This window comes from Salmo salar, chromosome 13, assembly GCF_965601325.2.
Source record: "Salmo salar chromosome 13, fSalSal1, whole genome shotgun sequence".
Taxonomy (NCBI): domain Eukaryota; kingdom Metazoa; phylum Chordata; class Actinopteri; order Salmoniformes; family Salmonidae; genus Salmo; species Salmo salar.
This window is the reverse complement of record NC_138303.1, coordinates 31,792,056-31,808,287: the sequence shown is the minus strand read 5'-3', so window position 1 is coordinate 31,808,287 and position 16,232 is coordinate 31,792,056. Positions and strand designations below refer to the sequence as shown.

At 42.8% G+C, this 16,232-nt stretch overlaps 1 protein-coding gene across 2 annotated transcripts in view; it reads right to left on the bottom strand.

Moving 5' to 3' along the window:
• Positions 1–16,232, bottom strand: part of atp13a2 (ATPase cation transporting 13A2) — a 38,599-nt gene that overhangs the window by 17,592 nt on the left and 4,775 nt on the right. Inside the window, exons 1-23 of one of the 2 annotated variants that reach the window (XM_014135350.3) lie at positions 14,442–14,674; positions 13,326–13,408; positions 12,911–13,078; positions 12,766–12,824; positions 12,426–12,498; positions 12,222–12,301; positions 12,007–12,084; positions 11,759–11,828; positions 11,343–11,477; positions 11,048–11,114; positions 10,718–10,849; positions 10,315–10,476; positions 8,955–9,065; positions 8,739–8,785; positions 8,395–8,583; positions 7,885–8,091; positions 7,659–7,769; positions 6,779–6,935; positions 6,489–6,600; positions 6,212–6,336; positions 5,749–5,933; positions 436–528; positions 207–286 (exon numbers count right to left, since the gene is read on the bottom strand). In XM_014135350.3, coding sequence (XP_013990825.1) covers positions 207–286; positions 436–528; positions 5,749–5,933; positions 6,212–6,336; positions 6,489–6,600; positions 6,779–6,935; positions 7,659–7,769; positions 7,885–8,091; positions 8,395–8,583; positions 8,739–8,785; positions 8,955–9,065; positions 10,315–10,476; positions 10,718–10,849; positions 11,048–11,114; positions 11,343–11,477; positions 11,759–11,828; positions 12,007–12,084; positions 12,222–12,301; positions 12,426–12,498; positions 12,766–12,824; positions 12,911–13,078; positions 13,326–13,328 — 2,444 coding nt within the window. In that variant the 5' untranslated portion in view covers positions 13,329–13,408; positions 14,442–14,674. Of the gene's footprint in view, positions 1–206; positions 287–435; positions 529–5,748; positions 5,934–6,211; positions 6,337–6,488; positions 6,601–6,778; positions 6,936–7,658; positions 7,770–7,884; positions 8,092–8,394; positions 8,584–8,738; positions 8,786–8,954; positions 9,066–10,314; positions 10,477–10,717; positions 10,850–11,047; positions 11,115–11,342; positions 11,478–11,758; positions 11,829–12,006; positions 12,085–12,221; positions 12,302–12,425; positions 12,499–12,765; positions 12,825–12,910; positions 13,079–13,325; positions 13,409–14,441; positions 14,675–16,232 lie in introns of those variants that run through there. The other variant, XM_014135348.3, reaches the window with a different exon arrangement.

Here is a 16,232-nt window from a genome sequence, read left to right as displayed (position 1 = left end):
AGCTGTGCCGAAGAGAGCCAATCAATGGAAGAATCTGCCTGTCTGTCCATCTATCCTTTCATGTACCTTAATTTGCTACCGAGTTCCTTTGTGTCTTCCTCCTTTTCCCTATGCATGACTCTACCCTCCACCTCTCTCAATCTAGGCTGGTCTCTTCTTCCCTGACTGGTTTCCTCTGTTCTTTCCACCTCTGCTCCCCCTCTTACTTCAGTTTCTGCAGCTCTGTGACCAGCTGAGTCTTCTGTTCAGGGGCCATCCGTGCGTAGACCGTTCCCCGCATCAACACCTGAAAACACAACGCACTCATAATGCATTGTCTATTCTACATAATAGCATCATACTGACCATTCAGAACCATTTCCCCAGTAAGTGTTAAAACTATTCAGCTAACTGGGTGGCTGTTGAGTAGAGTGGACAATGGGAAGGTGGTCTCACCTTTGGCAGATACTCAGGGAAGTGGTCACACAGGGCGGAGAAGGACTTTCCATTGATGGCCAGGTGATAGTTGATAACACCCTGGTACAGACCCTGAGAAAGCAAGGGGCGGTGAACTGGAGTATTACAAACAGTACCTTCGTAATAGGTATAGCACAAGGCATAGGTCTGTCTCAAAATAAAATTATAACATGAAAGAACAGTGGGCTGGATCCTAACATCCACTTCCTAAAATGTTTCACTTAGTCTCCCATTGACATCAATGCATGACTAGACTTGTGGCGGTCATGACATTTTGTCAGCCAATGATTGTCAAGCAAATAACTGCCGGTCTCACTGTAATTGACCGTTAATTAAAATAAAAACATTTAGCATCTCCTGGCTTCCACGCAGAACCTACAAGCCACCGATGCAGACCTTTGGAACATTTACATTTTAAAAAGACTAATTAATCAATGTAATATAGCCTACACCATCACAATAAATCCATTATTTATTTTAGACAGGTCTAAAGAAACATGATATGAAGAAAATGTAGTCTATTTCAGAAGAACAGAATAGCATACTCTGAGTTGTCCTTATGTTAAGCCCTGATTTGGCTATGCCATATGGCTGTGGGCTACACTGGTTCCTTTAGCAGACAAGATTTTCTTAGAATTCTGTGGCATTATTTTATAGTATGAAGAATACAACTGAACATAGCTGAATAAAATAGAAAGGATATTTTCTCCAAACGATTTGAGGGAGTGCGCACATGCGACTATTCTGTGTTGAGCAGTTAACAAAGAAACAGTCATTCCTATATGCTTAATTTAGTTATTTATGTAACTTTAGTTGTGATACAAATATTGTCCTATATGTTATGATTTTTTAATACATAACACTAAGGCTTCATGATGCGACTAATGATGATTTGACAAAAGTTGCATAAAAGGCATGAGCTCTGCCTTTTGTTTTTGTGCAGGCTATACACACGTCATCAGTCTCTCATTCACAATTTGAAAAGCACTTGATAATGCCTCGAATTTCTCGGCTGCATCCCCTTTGGGCTCCCGCAGTCTAAGACACTGCATCTCAGTGCTAGAGGCATCACTACAGACCCTGGTTTGATTCCAGGCTGTATCACAACCAGCCGTGATTGGGAGTCTCATAGGGCGGCGCACAATTGGCCCAGCATCGGCCGGGTTAAGGTTTGGCCAGGGTAGGCCGTCATTCTAAATAAAATAAAAAATCTTAACTGACTTTCCTAGTTAAATAGAGGTAAAATAAAAATTGTATAATTGTGTGTCAGTAATGCCCCCTAAGAAAATCCATGCCTTTTATAGCCAGTGTCCATTGTGCCCTTGGGCTGAATATAATAATTCCCTTCTCCTGACTGTGTGCCGAAGCACCTCTAACTCACATGATTTGGTCTTTCTCACAGGCTACAAGTGAAGCCCGACACATCGGGAAGGAAACTGCGTGCGTCCTTGACCAATTCCGAGGTGCATATTGAAGATATTGGAAGAACTGTCCACATTTACTTTTTGTCAGCCAACAAGATGAGTAGGCCTAACGAACAGCAAAAGCATTAGCCTATGTCAATCTACTATCCTCCATTGTACAAAAGTTGACCTACCGTAATTTCCGGACTATAAGCCGCTTTTTCCCACGCTTTGAACCTCGCGGCTTAACCTGTTAGGGCTAGGGGGCAGTATTGACACGGCCGGATAAAAAACGTACCCGATTTAATCTGGTTACTACTCCTGCCCAGTAACTAGAATATGCATATAATTATTGGCTTTGGATAGAAAACACTCTAAAGTTTCTAAAACTGTTTGAATGGTGTCTGTGAGTATAACAGAACTCATATGGCAGGCAAAAACCTGAGAAGATTCCAAACAGGAAGCGCCCTCTCTGACAAGTTGTTGTTCATCTTGGCTCTTTTTATTGAAGACTGAGGATCTTTGCCGTAACGTGACATTTCCTACGGCTCCCATAGGCTCTCAGAACCCGGGAAAAAGCTGAATGATATCGAGGCAGCCTCTGGCTGAAACACATTATCGCGTTTGGATAGTGGCTGGTCAGAGTACTTAGACTCACGCTCGTGCACGAGATGTATTTATTTTCTCTCTCTTTGTACGTATACAGGCTTTCCCGGTCGGAATAGTATCGCTTTTTTACGAGAAAAATGGCATAAAAATTGATTTTAAACAGCGGTTGACATGCTTCGAAGTACGGTAATGGAATATTTAGAATTTTTTTGTCACGAAATGCGCCATGTTCGCCACCCTTATTTACCCTTTCGGATAGTGTCTTGAACGCACGAACAAAACGCCACTGTTTGGATATAACAATGGATTATTTGGGACCAAACCAACATTTGTTATTGAAGTAGCAGTCCTAGGAGTGCATTCTGACGAAAAACACCAAAGGTAATCAAACTTTTCTAATAGTAAATCTGAGTTTGGTGAAGGCTAAACTTGCTGGGTGTCTAAATAGCTAGCCCTGTGATGCCGGGCTATCTACTGAGAATATTGCAAAATGTGCTTTCACCGAAAAGCTATTTTAAAATCGGACATATCGAGTGCATAGAGGAGTTTTGTATCTATAATTCTTAAAATAATTGTTATGTTTTTTGTGAACGTTTATCGTGAGTAATTTAGTAAATTCACCGGCAGTGTTCGGTGGGAATGCTAGTCACATGCTAATGTAAAAAACTGTTTTTTGATATAAATATGAACTTGATTGAACAAAACATGCATGTATTGTATAACATAATGTCCTAGGGTTGTCATCTGATGAAGATCATCAAAGGTTAGTGCTGCATTTAGCTGTGGTTTGGGTTTATGTGACATTATATGCTAGCTTGAAAAATGGGTGTCTGATTATTTCTGGCTGGGTACTCTGCTGACATAATCTAATGTTTTGCTTTCGTTGTAAAGCCTTTTTGAAATCGGACAGTGTGGTTAGATTAACGAGAGTCTTGTCTTTAAAATGGTGTAAAATAGTCATATGTTTGAAAAATTGAAGTTTTTGCATTTTTTAGGTATTTGAATAACGCGCCACGGGATTACACTGGCTGTTGAGTAGGTGGGACGCAAGCGTCCCACCTAGCCCATAGAGGTTAAACAATGACGCGGCTAATATATGGATTTTTCCCGCTTTCAAATTTCTAATTTAAAAAAAAAAAACACATTCTGTGACGTGCTCAGTTTTTTGGCGGCATGAAGCTTTCATTAGACCAATGAAATTGCCGAACGGGTTAAGGTCAAACAACTTTTTTGTTTACTGTTTAGGTTAAATCGAGCGCGCTCAAACTTCCCATCATTCTGATTACGGTAGTCATTTTGTCACCCTCATCATGGCAAAGACACGGAGAAATGCATATGATGCAGCTTTCAAGTTGAAGGCTATTGATCTGGCTGTTGGAAAAGGAAATAGAGCTGCTGCACGGGAGCTTGGTCTGGAGCAATGACTTTCTTGGTAGGCTACTGTTTACTGCTAATTTTTATTTATTTTTACAAGCCGTGTTTCGTTAAAGCCTATTTATTTTTGTTACAAGCCGTGTTTCGTTAAAGCCTGTGTAAAGTTCATTTGTTTCAATGTACCGGTAGGCACCTGCGGCTTATAGACATGTGCGGCTTATTTATGTTCAAAATAATATATATATTTTTTTATTCAGTGGGTGCGGCTTATATTCAGGTGCGCTCAATAGTCCGGAAATTACAGTATTCTATTCTGTGCGAGAAATAAATATTCCAAACATAGCCTGGGACAGTTGTGGGATGCGATAGATCCCAAATTAATACAACCACTAGCATCAAAAAAACAGTTTTAAGCAATGAGCCTGACACACAAATTCAGAACGTTTAGCTCAAAATGTTGATAAACTATTAGGCCATTTCTTCACATTATAAGTGCAGCAATGTGGACACGGCAGCGCAAAAGCGCAAATGTTCAATTCAATTCAATAATCTTCCCCAAACATGAAACTCACATGCTGTGTATGCATGCCAGTTAACCTGTTGGGGCTAGGGGGTCCTAGGAGTGTCATCTGATGAAGATCATCAAAGGTTAGTGCTGCATTTAGCTGTGGTTTTGGTTTTTGTGACATATATGCTTGCTTTGAAAATGGCTGTGTGATTATTTTTGGCAGGGTACTCTCCTGACATAATCTAATGTTTTGCTTTCGCTGTAAAGCCTTTTTGAAATCGGACAATGTGGTTAGAGTAACGAGAGTCTTGTCTTTAAAATGGTATAGTCATATGTTTGAGAAATTGAAGTTATAGCATTTTTGAGGTATTTGTATTTCGCGCCACGCGATTCCACTGGCTGTTGACTAGGGTGGGACGCTAGCCCAGGGAAGTTAAGGCTCTACACTCGTTGTAAAGCCGATTAATGTGCTTCATTTTAAGAAGTTATTTGGCCACTTTAGTTGTGATACAAATCTAATCAAAACGTATAGGCCAGGCAACATGAGGTGTGCGACTACGATTCCTAAAAGTCTAAAACAAAGTTATGCCTGTTTCTTGCCTTAAACTGGGCATATAAGTGATAAAAAAAAATATATATATATATATTTTTTATCACTTATATGCCCAGTTTAAGGCAAGAAACAGGCATAACTTTGTTTTAGAGATATATATATATATATAATATGTGATAGGCTAATATTGTCACCCATCAGATTATTCTTGATTTTATCTCATCTTTACATATACTAAATAATGTGTGTGTGAAATTCATTTTGATTTCGAATGGACGATTATCCACCTGTCTCAAAACGGGGGGCAAAAAAATCCATTTAATCTATGCACTTAAATAGCAAATGGAGGATGCTTTCCCCGTGGTTAATTTTTATGCCAGCCAGATAGGCTATACTCCTGTTGTAAAGAAGCAATGAGCTTAATATTAGGACATTTTAGAAATAAATATAGTAGGCCTAGCCTATAGAAAGCTTATGGGATCCTCCTATTTCTAATGGAGGCCCTCACTGTTTTCTCATGCAATTGCATAGCCTATAGAAATGTTGCACAACAAGAGCTCATGGGCTCTCAATAAGTTTTTGATTACAGTTGTATTGATGTCAGAGTGATTACAGGGACAATAGAGTGCTGAGTACCAGGCAGTTAGAAAGTTTGGTAGGCTTCTAATGACTATCAGAAGCCTAATTATCGTGACTCAGTGGTCACATGGAATTTGAATGTCATCATGACTCGTGACCGCTGGTGTGGCAGTAATACGGTCACCGTAACAGCCCTATGAATGACCAATTGAAAATTCGACTTCAGTGGAAGTTATGAATCGCACTAGCATGAGGTAAAGACAAACCTGAGTGTACATGTTTATGGAGCTCTGTGTAGCTGTGGCCTCCGTCCCTCCTTCCCCCAGGTGGAAGCGCAGTGAGGGCATAGACTGGCCCGTCTGGGGGGTGGCGTGAACAAAAATCACCCTCTCGTTTGAGCCCACCATCCCACAGGTTTGAGCCACATTGACTGCAGTCAGAACGTTGTCACCTGTGAAGTAGGAAAGGAAATACTTAGGCTAGATGGCCTGCTGTGGGACATACTGTAATATCTTTGAGTGAGAGGATTGGACTTAAGAGTGTATGCCTTAGAATGGGTTGCTCTGGAGGGCCAAGCGTGTGCATGTTTTGTTCTAGCCCAGCACTAACCCTCCTGGGGGGGGGGGGGGGGATCCTGTACACTGCGGTCCTCTATGGCCATGACTGATATTTCTAATAGTCAAATTATGTTTGGGTTACAAAGACAGAAAAGAGATATGCTATTCATACCAGTGACCATGACAGTACGAAGATGTGCCAATCTGAGGGTAGTGATGACCTCGGCACTCTCTGGCTTGACCAGATTTTTCATCACCAGCAGACCCAGGAACTGCATGTCTAGCTCTACCTCTCCCCTGTGGACACCAACACAGCTCCATCAACACCTACTGACGTGATAGTTCACCAGCGGAGCTATAGGCACAGGTTTAGAAGAATTCATTGAGGACTTGGGTAGTAACTAGAAGGGACATAACCGCATTTGATGTTCTTCATAAAAATGTCTTACCGTTCAATGGTGCTCAAGTCAGTCTGCCCATGCAGAGTTTTGTAGCCGAGAGCTAGCACCCTGAAGCCGTCACTTGCGAAAGTACGCAGGGTGTTTGAGAATTGTGCAGGCACTGCAAGTCACGGGTTAAAAGACAGTAGAAGTAAACAATAACCCAAAAAAGACAGACTTAAAACACAATTACATCACAAACCAGTGTCAATGCTAATCTTACAGCAACTTATTCTTTCTGTGAAATATGTATTTCAATTCATAGCTCTCTCCACCCTGTCTCCCTCTCTCTTCCATACCGCTTTCTCTCAGGCAGAGGCTGGCCACCATCTCTGGGGCCCCTTTGATAAAGGCGAGGGACGACTGTCCCTTGGGAGCCACCGTCACCACACTCATCCGCTGGAGGGACGAGGAGAAAGGGAAACGCTGCACGAGGGCCACCGCCTCATGGATGGACTGATGGGACAGGAGAGAAGAAAAGCATGGTTAAACTCCCTGGCTTGAATCCTTCATCATAAGGCCTTCATAATGGTGTTAAAGCGATTTCACAGATGTCATGATAACTGGAAGTCAGTTTATGACAATGGCCTTAACACTCCTGACACAAACCACTAACTACTGTAGGTCAGTGTTTCGCAAACACAGTCCTGGCTACCCCAAGGGGTGCACATTTAGGTTTTTTGTCCTAGCACTACACAGCTGATTCAAATAATCAACTCATCAAGCTTTGATTATTTGAATCAACTGTGTAGTGATAGGGCAAAAACCAAAATGTGCACCCCTTGGAGTCCCCAGGACCAAGTTTGGGAAATGCTGATCTGGGTAAAGGAATTCAAGTGTACCCAATGACACAAACATTGCAGAGTTCCTATGAATAATGAATGAATAATCTGAGAAGAACCCAAGAACAAATAAAACCTTGTCAGTAGATGGGGAAGGCTAGGTAGGTCACTATTAACCTTGTGAGCCAGACTTGAAGTCTGTCACTACGGAAACAGGCCCACATAGCCCTAGGCCTTGATAGTGCAACTTTTTCATAGTGCCAACCCATTTGGTGTCCACAGATCTGGGCCAACAATAAAAGCTAAGAGCTTCTTCCACCACATTGATTGAATTCACTTATTCAATTCCTTCAGATCTGTGAACACCTCAGGGGCCATGACCACGTGGGATACTCACTACACTCTCAGATTGGAGCTGAGGGGCAGGGGGTCGCATCACTGCCAGAACCCTGTGACCTCCGAACTCTGAGTCTAACGTTTTGTCATCTCCTGCAGGCTCCTCCAGCTCCTGGCAGGAAAAGTCAGTCAGTCACACAGATGAAATACTCAGCCCCTATTGAAGAAATTACTTTGCACCTAGTACAAACACTCCATAAATATGGTTCTTGGTTTCTCAGTCTTACCCAGCCAGTGGACTCGATCATCTTGAGCTCTAGAGGGTCTCCCAGGGGTTCTCCCCCCAGCAAGGCCACAGAGTGGCAGCAGGCCATTGCAGAGAGCATGGGCCCCTGGGGCAGGAGGCGTGGGTCAGGGACCAGCTCAGAGAACCCAGCTCCACTACCCTCCATCACCCCCCACACGTCCAGTCCCTCCTCAGTCAGAGTGCCTGTCTGAATAGAGAGGAATAGAGAGTAGAGACACACTTCCTGCTTCAAAATAGTTCTTCACCAGGGTCATATTCAGTTCAGTAGAGCGTAACGTAGCAGAGCGTTTTGCAAAGAAAAACAAAAACTTGTGTAGTAGCTTCGTTTCAAAATGTTTTCTCCTGTTGTGTGCTTACAGAACATGACCAAGAGATGATTTCAACTGCTGTCAGTCCTCCTAGCTGCGTCCGACCCAAAACACACACACACACACACACACACACACACACACACACACACACACTAGAGCATACTGGTTTGGGGCCTCACCTTGTCAAAGCAAAAGAGCGAGACCTTCCCAGAGATGTTGATGCGCGGGGGGCTTATGCAGAAGACCCCTTCTCTCTTCAGACGACCCTGGGCGTAAATGGTACCGGTGGTGATAGCAGCAGGGAGGGCAGGGGGCACCACGATGGTCACAATATCCAGAGCCCGAATCACCAGCTCCCACCATGTGGTCTAGAGACACAATTACATCTTATTAAGAAATAATCCTCAGAGGGTCAAATATTTTTGTCCAGCTCCAAGATCACCACATTGTTGTTTGTTTATCTAATCAATGAGGGTGAAAATGAACTCATGGTATTAATAAGGTTGGTATGGCAAATACTTACGTTGGTTCTGCTTAGGATCACGATGCTGTATACTGTGCCACACAATGCTGAAACACAATTAAATATTGGTTCATGCTGAAATGATATGTTTACACAATACAAGGGGCTAATTGGTAATACTTTTATACTTCTCAAAACTTGTCTAGCACCCATTTAAAATAATTCAAAAGTGAGTTATTTTTACGACGTGCAACTCTACTGTGTGTCGGGGCTTACCTACACCCCCCAGGAAAAGCAAGAACTTAATAGCGTCTTGGTAGAAGCGGAAGTTGATAGGTTGGGGGTAGAGGATGGAGCTGACCAGGTCTCCCTTGGCTGTGAAGAACCCTGAGGGACAAAAACCAACAACATTGAGTGGAGGACAAGCACAGTCCTTTTATAATGTAATATGATGAGGTCTCATTATGTACATGCATAAGAAAGCGCATGTGTATTTTGTATGTATGTATGTATATACATACAGTACCAGTCAAAAGTTTGGACACGCCTACTCATTCAAGGATTTTTCTTCATTTTTACTATTTTCTACTAGAATAATAGTGAAGACATCAAAACTATGAAATGACACATATGGAATCATGTTGTAACCACCAAAGTGTTAACTGATCGCCACCCAGTCATCAAGGCAAAGGGTGGCTACTCTGCATGTGATGTTCCCACCGTGAAGCATGGAGGTGTGATGGTGCTTTGCTGGTGACACTGTCAGGGATTTATTTAGAATTCAAGGCACACTTAACCAGCATGGCTACCACAGCATTCTGCAGCGATACGCCATCCCATCTGGTTTGCACTTAGTGGGACTATCATTTGTTTTTCAACAGGACAATGACCCAACACACCTCCAGGCTGTGTAACGGCTATTTGACGAAGAAGGAGAGTGATGGAGTACTGCATCAGATGACCTGGCCTCCACAATCACCCAACCTCAACCCAATTGAGATGGTTTGGGATGAGTGCAGAGTGCAGAGTGAAGGAAAAGCAGCCATCAAGTGCTCAGCACATGTGGGAACTCCTTCAAGACTGTTGGAAAAGCATTCCAGGATTTTTTAAAAACATTAATTTAACTAGGCAAGTCAGTTAAGAACAAATTCTTATTTACAATGACGGCCTACCCCGGCCAAACCCATCCCTAACCCAGACGACATTGTGCCAATCGTGCGCCGCCCTATGGGACTCCAGATCGGTTGTGATGCAGCCCGGGATCGAACCCGGGTCTGTTGTGACGCATCTAGCACTGTGATGCAGTGCCTTAGACCGCTGTACCACTCAGGATCGCCACTCAGTCATCAAGGCAAAGGGTGGCTACTTTGAAGAATCCCAAATATAATATATTTACATTTGTTTAACACTTTTTTGGTTACTACACAATGCCAAATGTGTTATTTCATAGTTTTGATGTCTTCACTATTATTCTACAATATAGAAAATAGTAAAAATAAAGAAAAACCCTTGAATGAGTAGTTGTGTCCAAACTTTTGACTGGTACTGTACATACATCATGCATATGTACAGTGTGTGTATGTAACTGTCTGTTGTTTGACCTTTCATATTGGTAGTGTAAAAGTATCCATCTCACCTGTGCTTGTGACCACGGCAATGGCCCCACCCCTTCCTGGCCGGCCCCCTTTGGCCTGGATGCACTGCGTGCCGCAGAAGAGGGTATGTCTGCGCTGGGCCTCAGGGCTGTAACGCCCCCCAGCAGCCGGCAGCGGGGTCTTCATCACAGGGACACTCTCACCTAGAGGTAAGGTGGGTGGCTGTTACAATGGATTCACATTGCTCACTACTAAGAGCTTCAAAAGGATCGAAAATTAGTAACTGTCAACAGAGGAGACATTCAACGAGTTGATCATTGGCAAGTTCAACTAGACATTTTGTGACGAGAGTTGAGAAAGTTTCAACTTAATGCACATTTCAGCCAGACCTCAGTGTAGTTCATGACTGAAGTCATTTTGTGATCGAGTTCTGTTTGGCCTCACCGGTTAGCATGCTCTCGTTGACCATGCACTCCCCGGCCAGCAGAGCAGCGTCGCAGGGCAGCAGCAGCCCCTCCTGAGGGATCAGCACACAGTCCCCCGGGACCAGCTCCACAGAGCTCAAACTGTCCTCCTCTGAAAGACAGAGCCAGGGCATCAATCGGCTCATACTACAGCAGAGGATGCAGACTTTTGTTTTGGGGATTTGCGTGTATCGTTAGGTATTACTGCACTGTTGGAGATAGGAACATAAGCATTTCGCTAAACCCACGATAACATCTGCTTAAAATGTGTAAGCTGGCTGTGGAAGACAAAAATGGAGGGAAAGCTCACCCCCGGAGCTTCTGCGCACGGTAACATTGGTTATCTGCTGAGCCATGCTACGGATCGTGTTGCTTTGCTGTGGAACCACAGAATCGACAATTCAGTGGTGAATATGTAGACAGCTAGATGATAGTGTGCCCTATAACAGGTAATAGGAAAATATGAATATAAAAAGGAGTGTTCCATAATGTATCACCCATGATAACAGAACCATAACAATATCAAAAATACCTATTTGTAAACTTATCTGAAAGCTTTCATGGGAGCACAGAAGACATGGGAGGAGCCTCCTGGTGTCACTCACCCTGCGGATCTCGTAGAGAGACAGACATATGGAGATAAGGGAGATGATGACGATGCAAGCAGCATAGTAGTAGTAACTATCTGTCAGCCACAAAGCAATGCTGAACACCTGGAACACGTAGAATGGGTTGAGCACCTGCAGAGACAGAGGGAGGGAGAATAGAGGGATGGATGGAGAAAGCGAGAGAGGGATACAGAGTGAGCAGGCCTTAAACTTGTATTATTGTATGTAACTGTTGGTAGATTATAGTTTACGTGGAATAATGAGATCTTAAGCCTAAGTTTCATGATTCGGCTTTTGTAAATGCATATTTCCCTTATGAATATAAACAAGTGCACCACTGCAAATGGTCAGTAAATCTAGTCCTGTACATGTAAATCAATGAGAAACCGTCAATCGTTGTTCAAGCCAATCACCTCCTCAATCAGTAGTCGCATGAAGGACTTCACAGGCACATCGATGAGATTGGTCCCGTAGACCTTCCTCCTGAAAGATGGAGAGAACTGGAGTCAGACACTGGATGAGGCAGCAAGGGGGGGGTGAAGTGTGTGGAAATAAAAGTATGTTTGATGTAAGTGTTTGAGGTAAGCCTTTAAAAAGAGCTAGGTCCAAGAGAGGACCCTTGAGGAAAGGGTGTGTGATCCCATCATGTGGAGCAGTGTACCTGGTGTTCTGCTCCAGGCGACTCAGGCCCCCCCCGAAACGATAAATGTCGGCACATGTCCAGTCCTCATTGAGGACACTGTGGAGGAATAGGCAACTGTCATTACATCAACATTTTACGTTGTTAATATATATATATATATATATATATATATATATGCCACTGACTCCAGTCTAACCCAATAGCCCACACCTGTTTACACCCCCATACAGTACCTAACACGACAGAAGGCTCCCTTCCTGGCCATCCATACGTAGCGCAGACCCTCAAACAGGTAGTAATGCAGCAGCGGTACCTGAAAGCCATTCAGGATGCATAAAAGCTGCAGACTTCTCTAGCCATTGGCTCTGTAGCTGCACCTTCAATACAATTTAATTCAATTCAACTTTGTTCATACAACTTTACTACCCCTTCCTTACCTCCTCTTTGTGTAGCTGGACAGTATCTCTCCAGTCTGAACTGTCCTCCGCCTCACTCCCTGCCGTCTCCAAACTACCGAGAGCACAAGGAGAAACACTACATCAGAAGTCAGGACGACCAACATGAGTTGTTACAGAACAACAGATTCAACTACATACAGGAGTCATTGTACAGGAGTCAGTGCATTCCAGCTGACCAATATCCAAACACTGAACATTTGAAAATGACAGTTTTTGTTATGGTAGCACTGACAGAGCAATTCTATTATGGCTAATAATATGGGAAATCTTTAATGTCAACATACAACAGATGGTCTGATGATAAAGACGTGTATCTAACCTGCCCTCCTCCAGCTCTTCTGTGAGGACCTCCACGACATACTGCTGTCCGAAACTGTCCTGAGAGAAGATCAAGAATAAAACCATTAACCCAAGTGCTGCTTCCCAAACTACCAAAAAACACTGAATCGTGACAATGACATTACCCTCAGAAGCAGAATATCGGCGAAGGCCAGGGGACAGGAGTTGCAGCGAGCAAGGACCCCTAGACGAGGGCGCCAGCGAAACAGCACCAGCAACAGACCCAGCGACAACACGGACCCAATGTGACACAGCCAGACACGCCAGCGCACCCATCTGAACCCCTGGACATCCTGACACACAGACAGAGAGAGCAATCAGAGTAGATGTCATTCATTCAAAAGCAGTACATTGATTTCCAGGTGTCATTTTGCATTGCAGACAAGTTGATATGGAACCCATTGTTCAGCACCAAATTAAATTTAAATAATTGTCCTCTTTATTGGTGTGGGTTGTACTAGTAGCTTTATGCTAAACAGGGAGCAAAGAATTTAAGTAGTCAGTTAACTGATGTTTAATTGATGAGCTAAAGGCTCCTACCATGTGTGTTTCGGGTTTGCGGTGGGGTTCTCTCCTTGGACTAGGGGAGCAGAACCCTCCCGGTGGCTCCTCCTCCGGACTACCTGTGGAACAGGCTTGAGGTTGGTCAACAGACACAGTCAACACAGTGACGCCACTGCAAACACAACATAACACTGCACTGCATGTACACACCCATTATGTTAACATTAACAGGGCACACATAAGCTGTAAAAGTCACCAATGTCACACACAGCTCACATGAAAGAAAGGCAAATGTACACTAGCAGTATGAATGAATGAACCAATTGGGAATCAGTGTAGGGGGTCCATTCCATTTTTCATTCAATCAGCTCAAGTGAATGTAAACATAATTAATTAATAGAAAAATCCTGATATATCGGTGTAATCATTCATTTACATATTAATTGACACGGGTGGGTATATGATTGATGTGGCCTAGATACTGAAACAAATAAGAGGGTGTTGTTCCATGCCTAGTTTCAAATGCAGTAGGGTTTATCTATTTGGTTCTACAAGTTAACAAACTCATACATTTTTCAAGATAGAGCTTTTGTAATAAAACAAGGAAGACCAACGGGTTACAATACTTATTCAGGTTATAGAACATTAGACATTTTTGGGGGGCACATATTCAGTTAATAAACTATCCAGTTACAGTAGATAGATTTAACTAATTACAGGCTATCCAACTGCTTGCCTGCACAATGTTAAGCGAAAATAGGATATTTGATAAGCCAACACTAGCCTAGATATTATCATTACCAGTTTATACCAGGAAAAAGTCATCCGACAACAGCTATATTATTATTCCCTTGGAAAGACAACCCCTCTCCCCTCCCTCTCTCACTTCAGCAGCTACGACCGCTAAACGATGAAAAAGAGACCCTTCTGAATAGAACACCATAAGTGCGGTCGAGGTCAGGGTAAAACTAATTTCATCGACTCGAATAGCCTATCGAAATAAATAATATATTAACAGAAACGTTGGCAGTGTTGAAGCTGTTTTGGCTTCCGGGTATACACGTATCAGTAACCTGTTTTAGTTACGATGTAAATATCATCACAGATGTTGGCTTTCTATTTATTTGAAATATCAACGAAAGTACTACTTACCTTATTTATCTGGTCATAATTATATCCGAAACTGTGATTTGAGTCGTTGGCAATGCTATTTTTGCGTCGCGTGTCAAAAGCGCACCTGTGTTTACCTGTCTACGTAGCAATGCTCCGATACGCATGTCTGTCCAGTTTCGCTGTCGAGTTCCACTACCATTCATTATGGCCTACACACTAATAATAACATATAGGCCTACACATACTGTATTTCCCTCGTTCATTTGAAATACAAACCAAAGAATGTTGAACGTTTTCCTAGTCTAATCTAAATTGTACCACGGTAAAGTCTACACTTGTATTCGGCGCATGTGACAAATACGGTTGGATTTGATTTGTAGTACTGGCACACAGTAGTGGCTTCAACTTCTGAGGTCCTATCAGGTGCTAAACACATGGGTATTAGCCTGTCTGGGATAGTATTGAATTAATTGTCATCTGATTGATTCCTTTGAGAAAGATTTATGGAATGATATTGCATTATTAGGCTACATTGCTTTTATATAGAAACAAAGTCACTATGTGTGGGCTAATATACATTTGTCATCAAATTAATACTGCCAATATCTGGAATCGCCTTCACAATGACCACTTTGTTTCCATACACACCACTTTTGGCTAGCTCCCAAACTTGTTTATAGGGAACCTGAAAGGAGCATACCACCCCACATCCCACTGCTGACTTGCTTTGGCAGCTAAGCAGGGTTGGTCCTGGTTAGTCCCTGGATGGGAGACCAGATGCTGCTGGAAGTGGTGTTGGAGGGCCAGTAGGAGGCACTCTTTCCTCTGGTCTAAAAAAATACCCCAGGGCAGTGATTGGGCGACATTGCCCTGTGTAGGGTGCGGTCTTTCGGATGGGATGTAAAACAGGTGTCCTGACTCTTTGCGGTCACTAAAAGATCCCATGGCACTTATCATAAGAGTAGTGGTGTTAACCCCAGTGTCCTGGCTAAATTCCCAATCTGGCCCTCATATGTTCACCTAATCATCCCCAGTTTACAATTGGCTTATTCATCCCCTGTTGCTGGAATGTGTTCTCAGTCAACTAAAATAAAAAGGCCTGTGGTGGTGCTCTTAGAGCTGATGTTTTTGTAGGTACATAAACCACAGCGTAGTAGTATTTTCTTATAAAACTACATGCTTTTAAGGATTTTACAGAGCGGAAACTGCAACTCAACGGGCTGACCGACATGAAGCAATAGGCCTCTTGGTGCCAGTGTAGGCTAATAGTAGGCTAATGTAGTAATATTAGTTTCATTCAAAACATATGAAGCCCAAACCAGTCCCTATAAACTAGAGTTCTCCTGGCTTCAAGTAACTATTTAATGACATAGCACAAGAATCCTAAACATCTGGATCATGCTGCCTACAGTAGTTTCAGGGCTAACGCAAAGAGGAACTAGGCTATTCTGTTAAGTTAATTATAGTGTGTGTCATCTAGGTCAATGTTAACATAATCTTGTTCCTCCACACCATTGAGTGAACCAATTAAAAGTTTGAAATTTAGTTTTTATATTTTATCTTACCATTGCTCATCATTTCTTGAATAAAATGTTCACACTAAGTAGCCCATAATGAATGTCCCTAAGTTCCACTTCTTCAGTAAAACCTAATATGTTCATTTCCAGTTGAAGACACAGGAAATGATAGTGCTAAAAGTGACAGCACTGGGCAGAAATCTTAGCTCACGAGACCTACGAGTACTGAGAGGTAAAACCAGTCATTCCTCCATTTGGAAAGCCCTCAGCAAATGTCAAATCGGACATCATCTCTATCTCCCACACCCAGGAA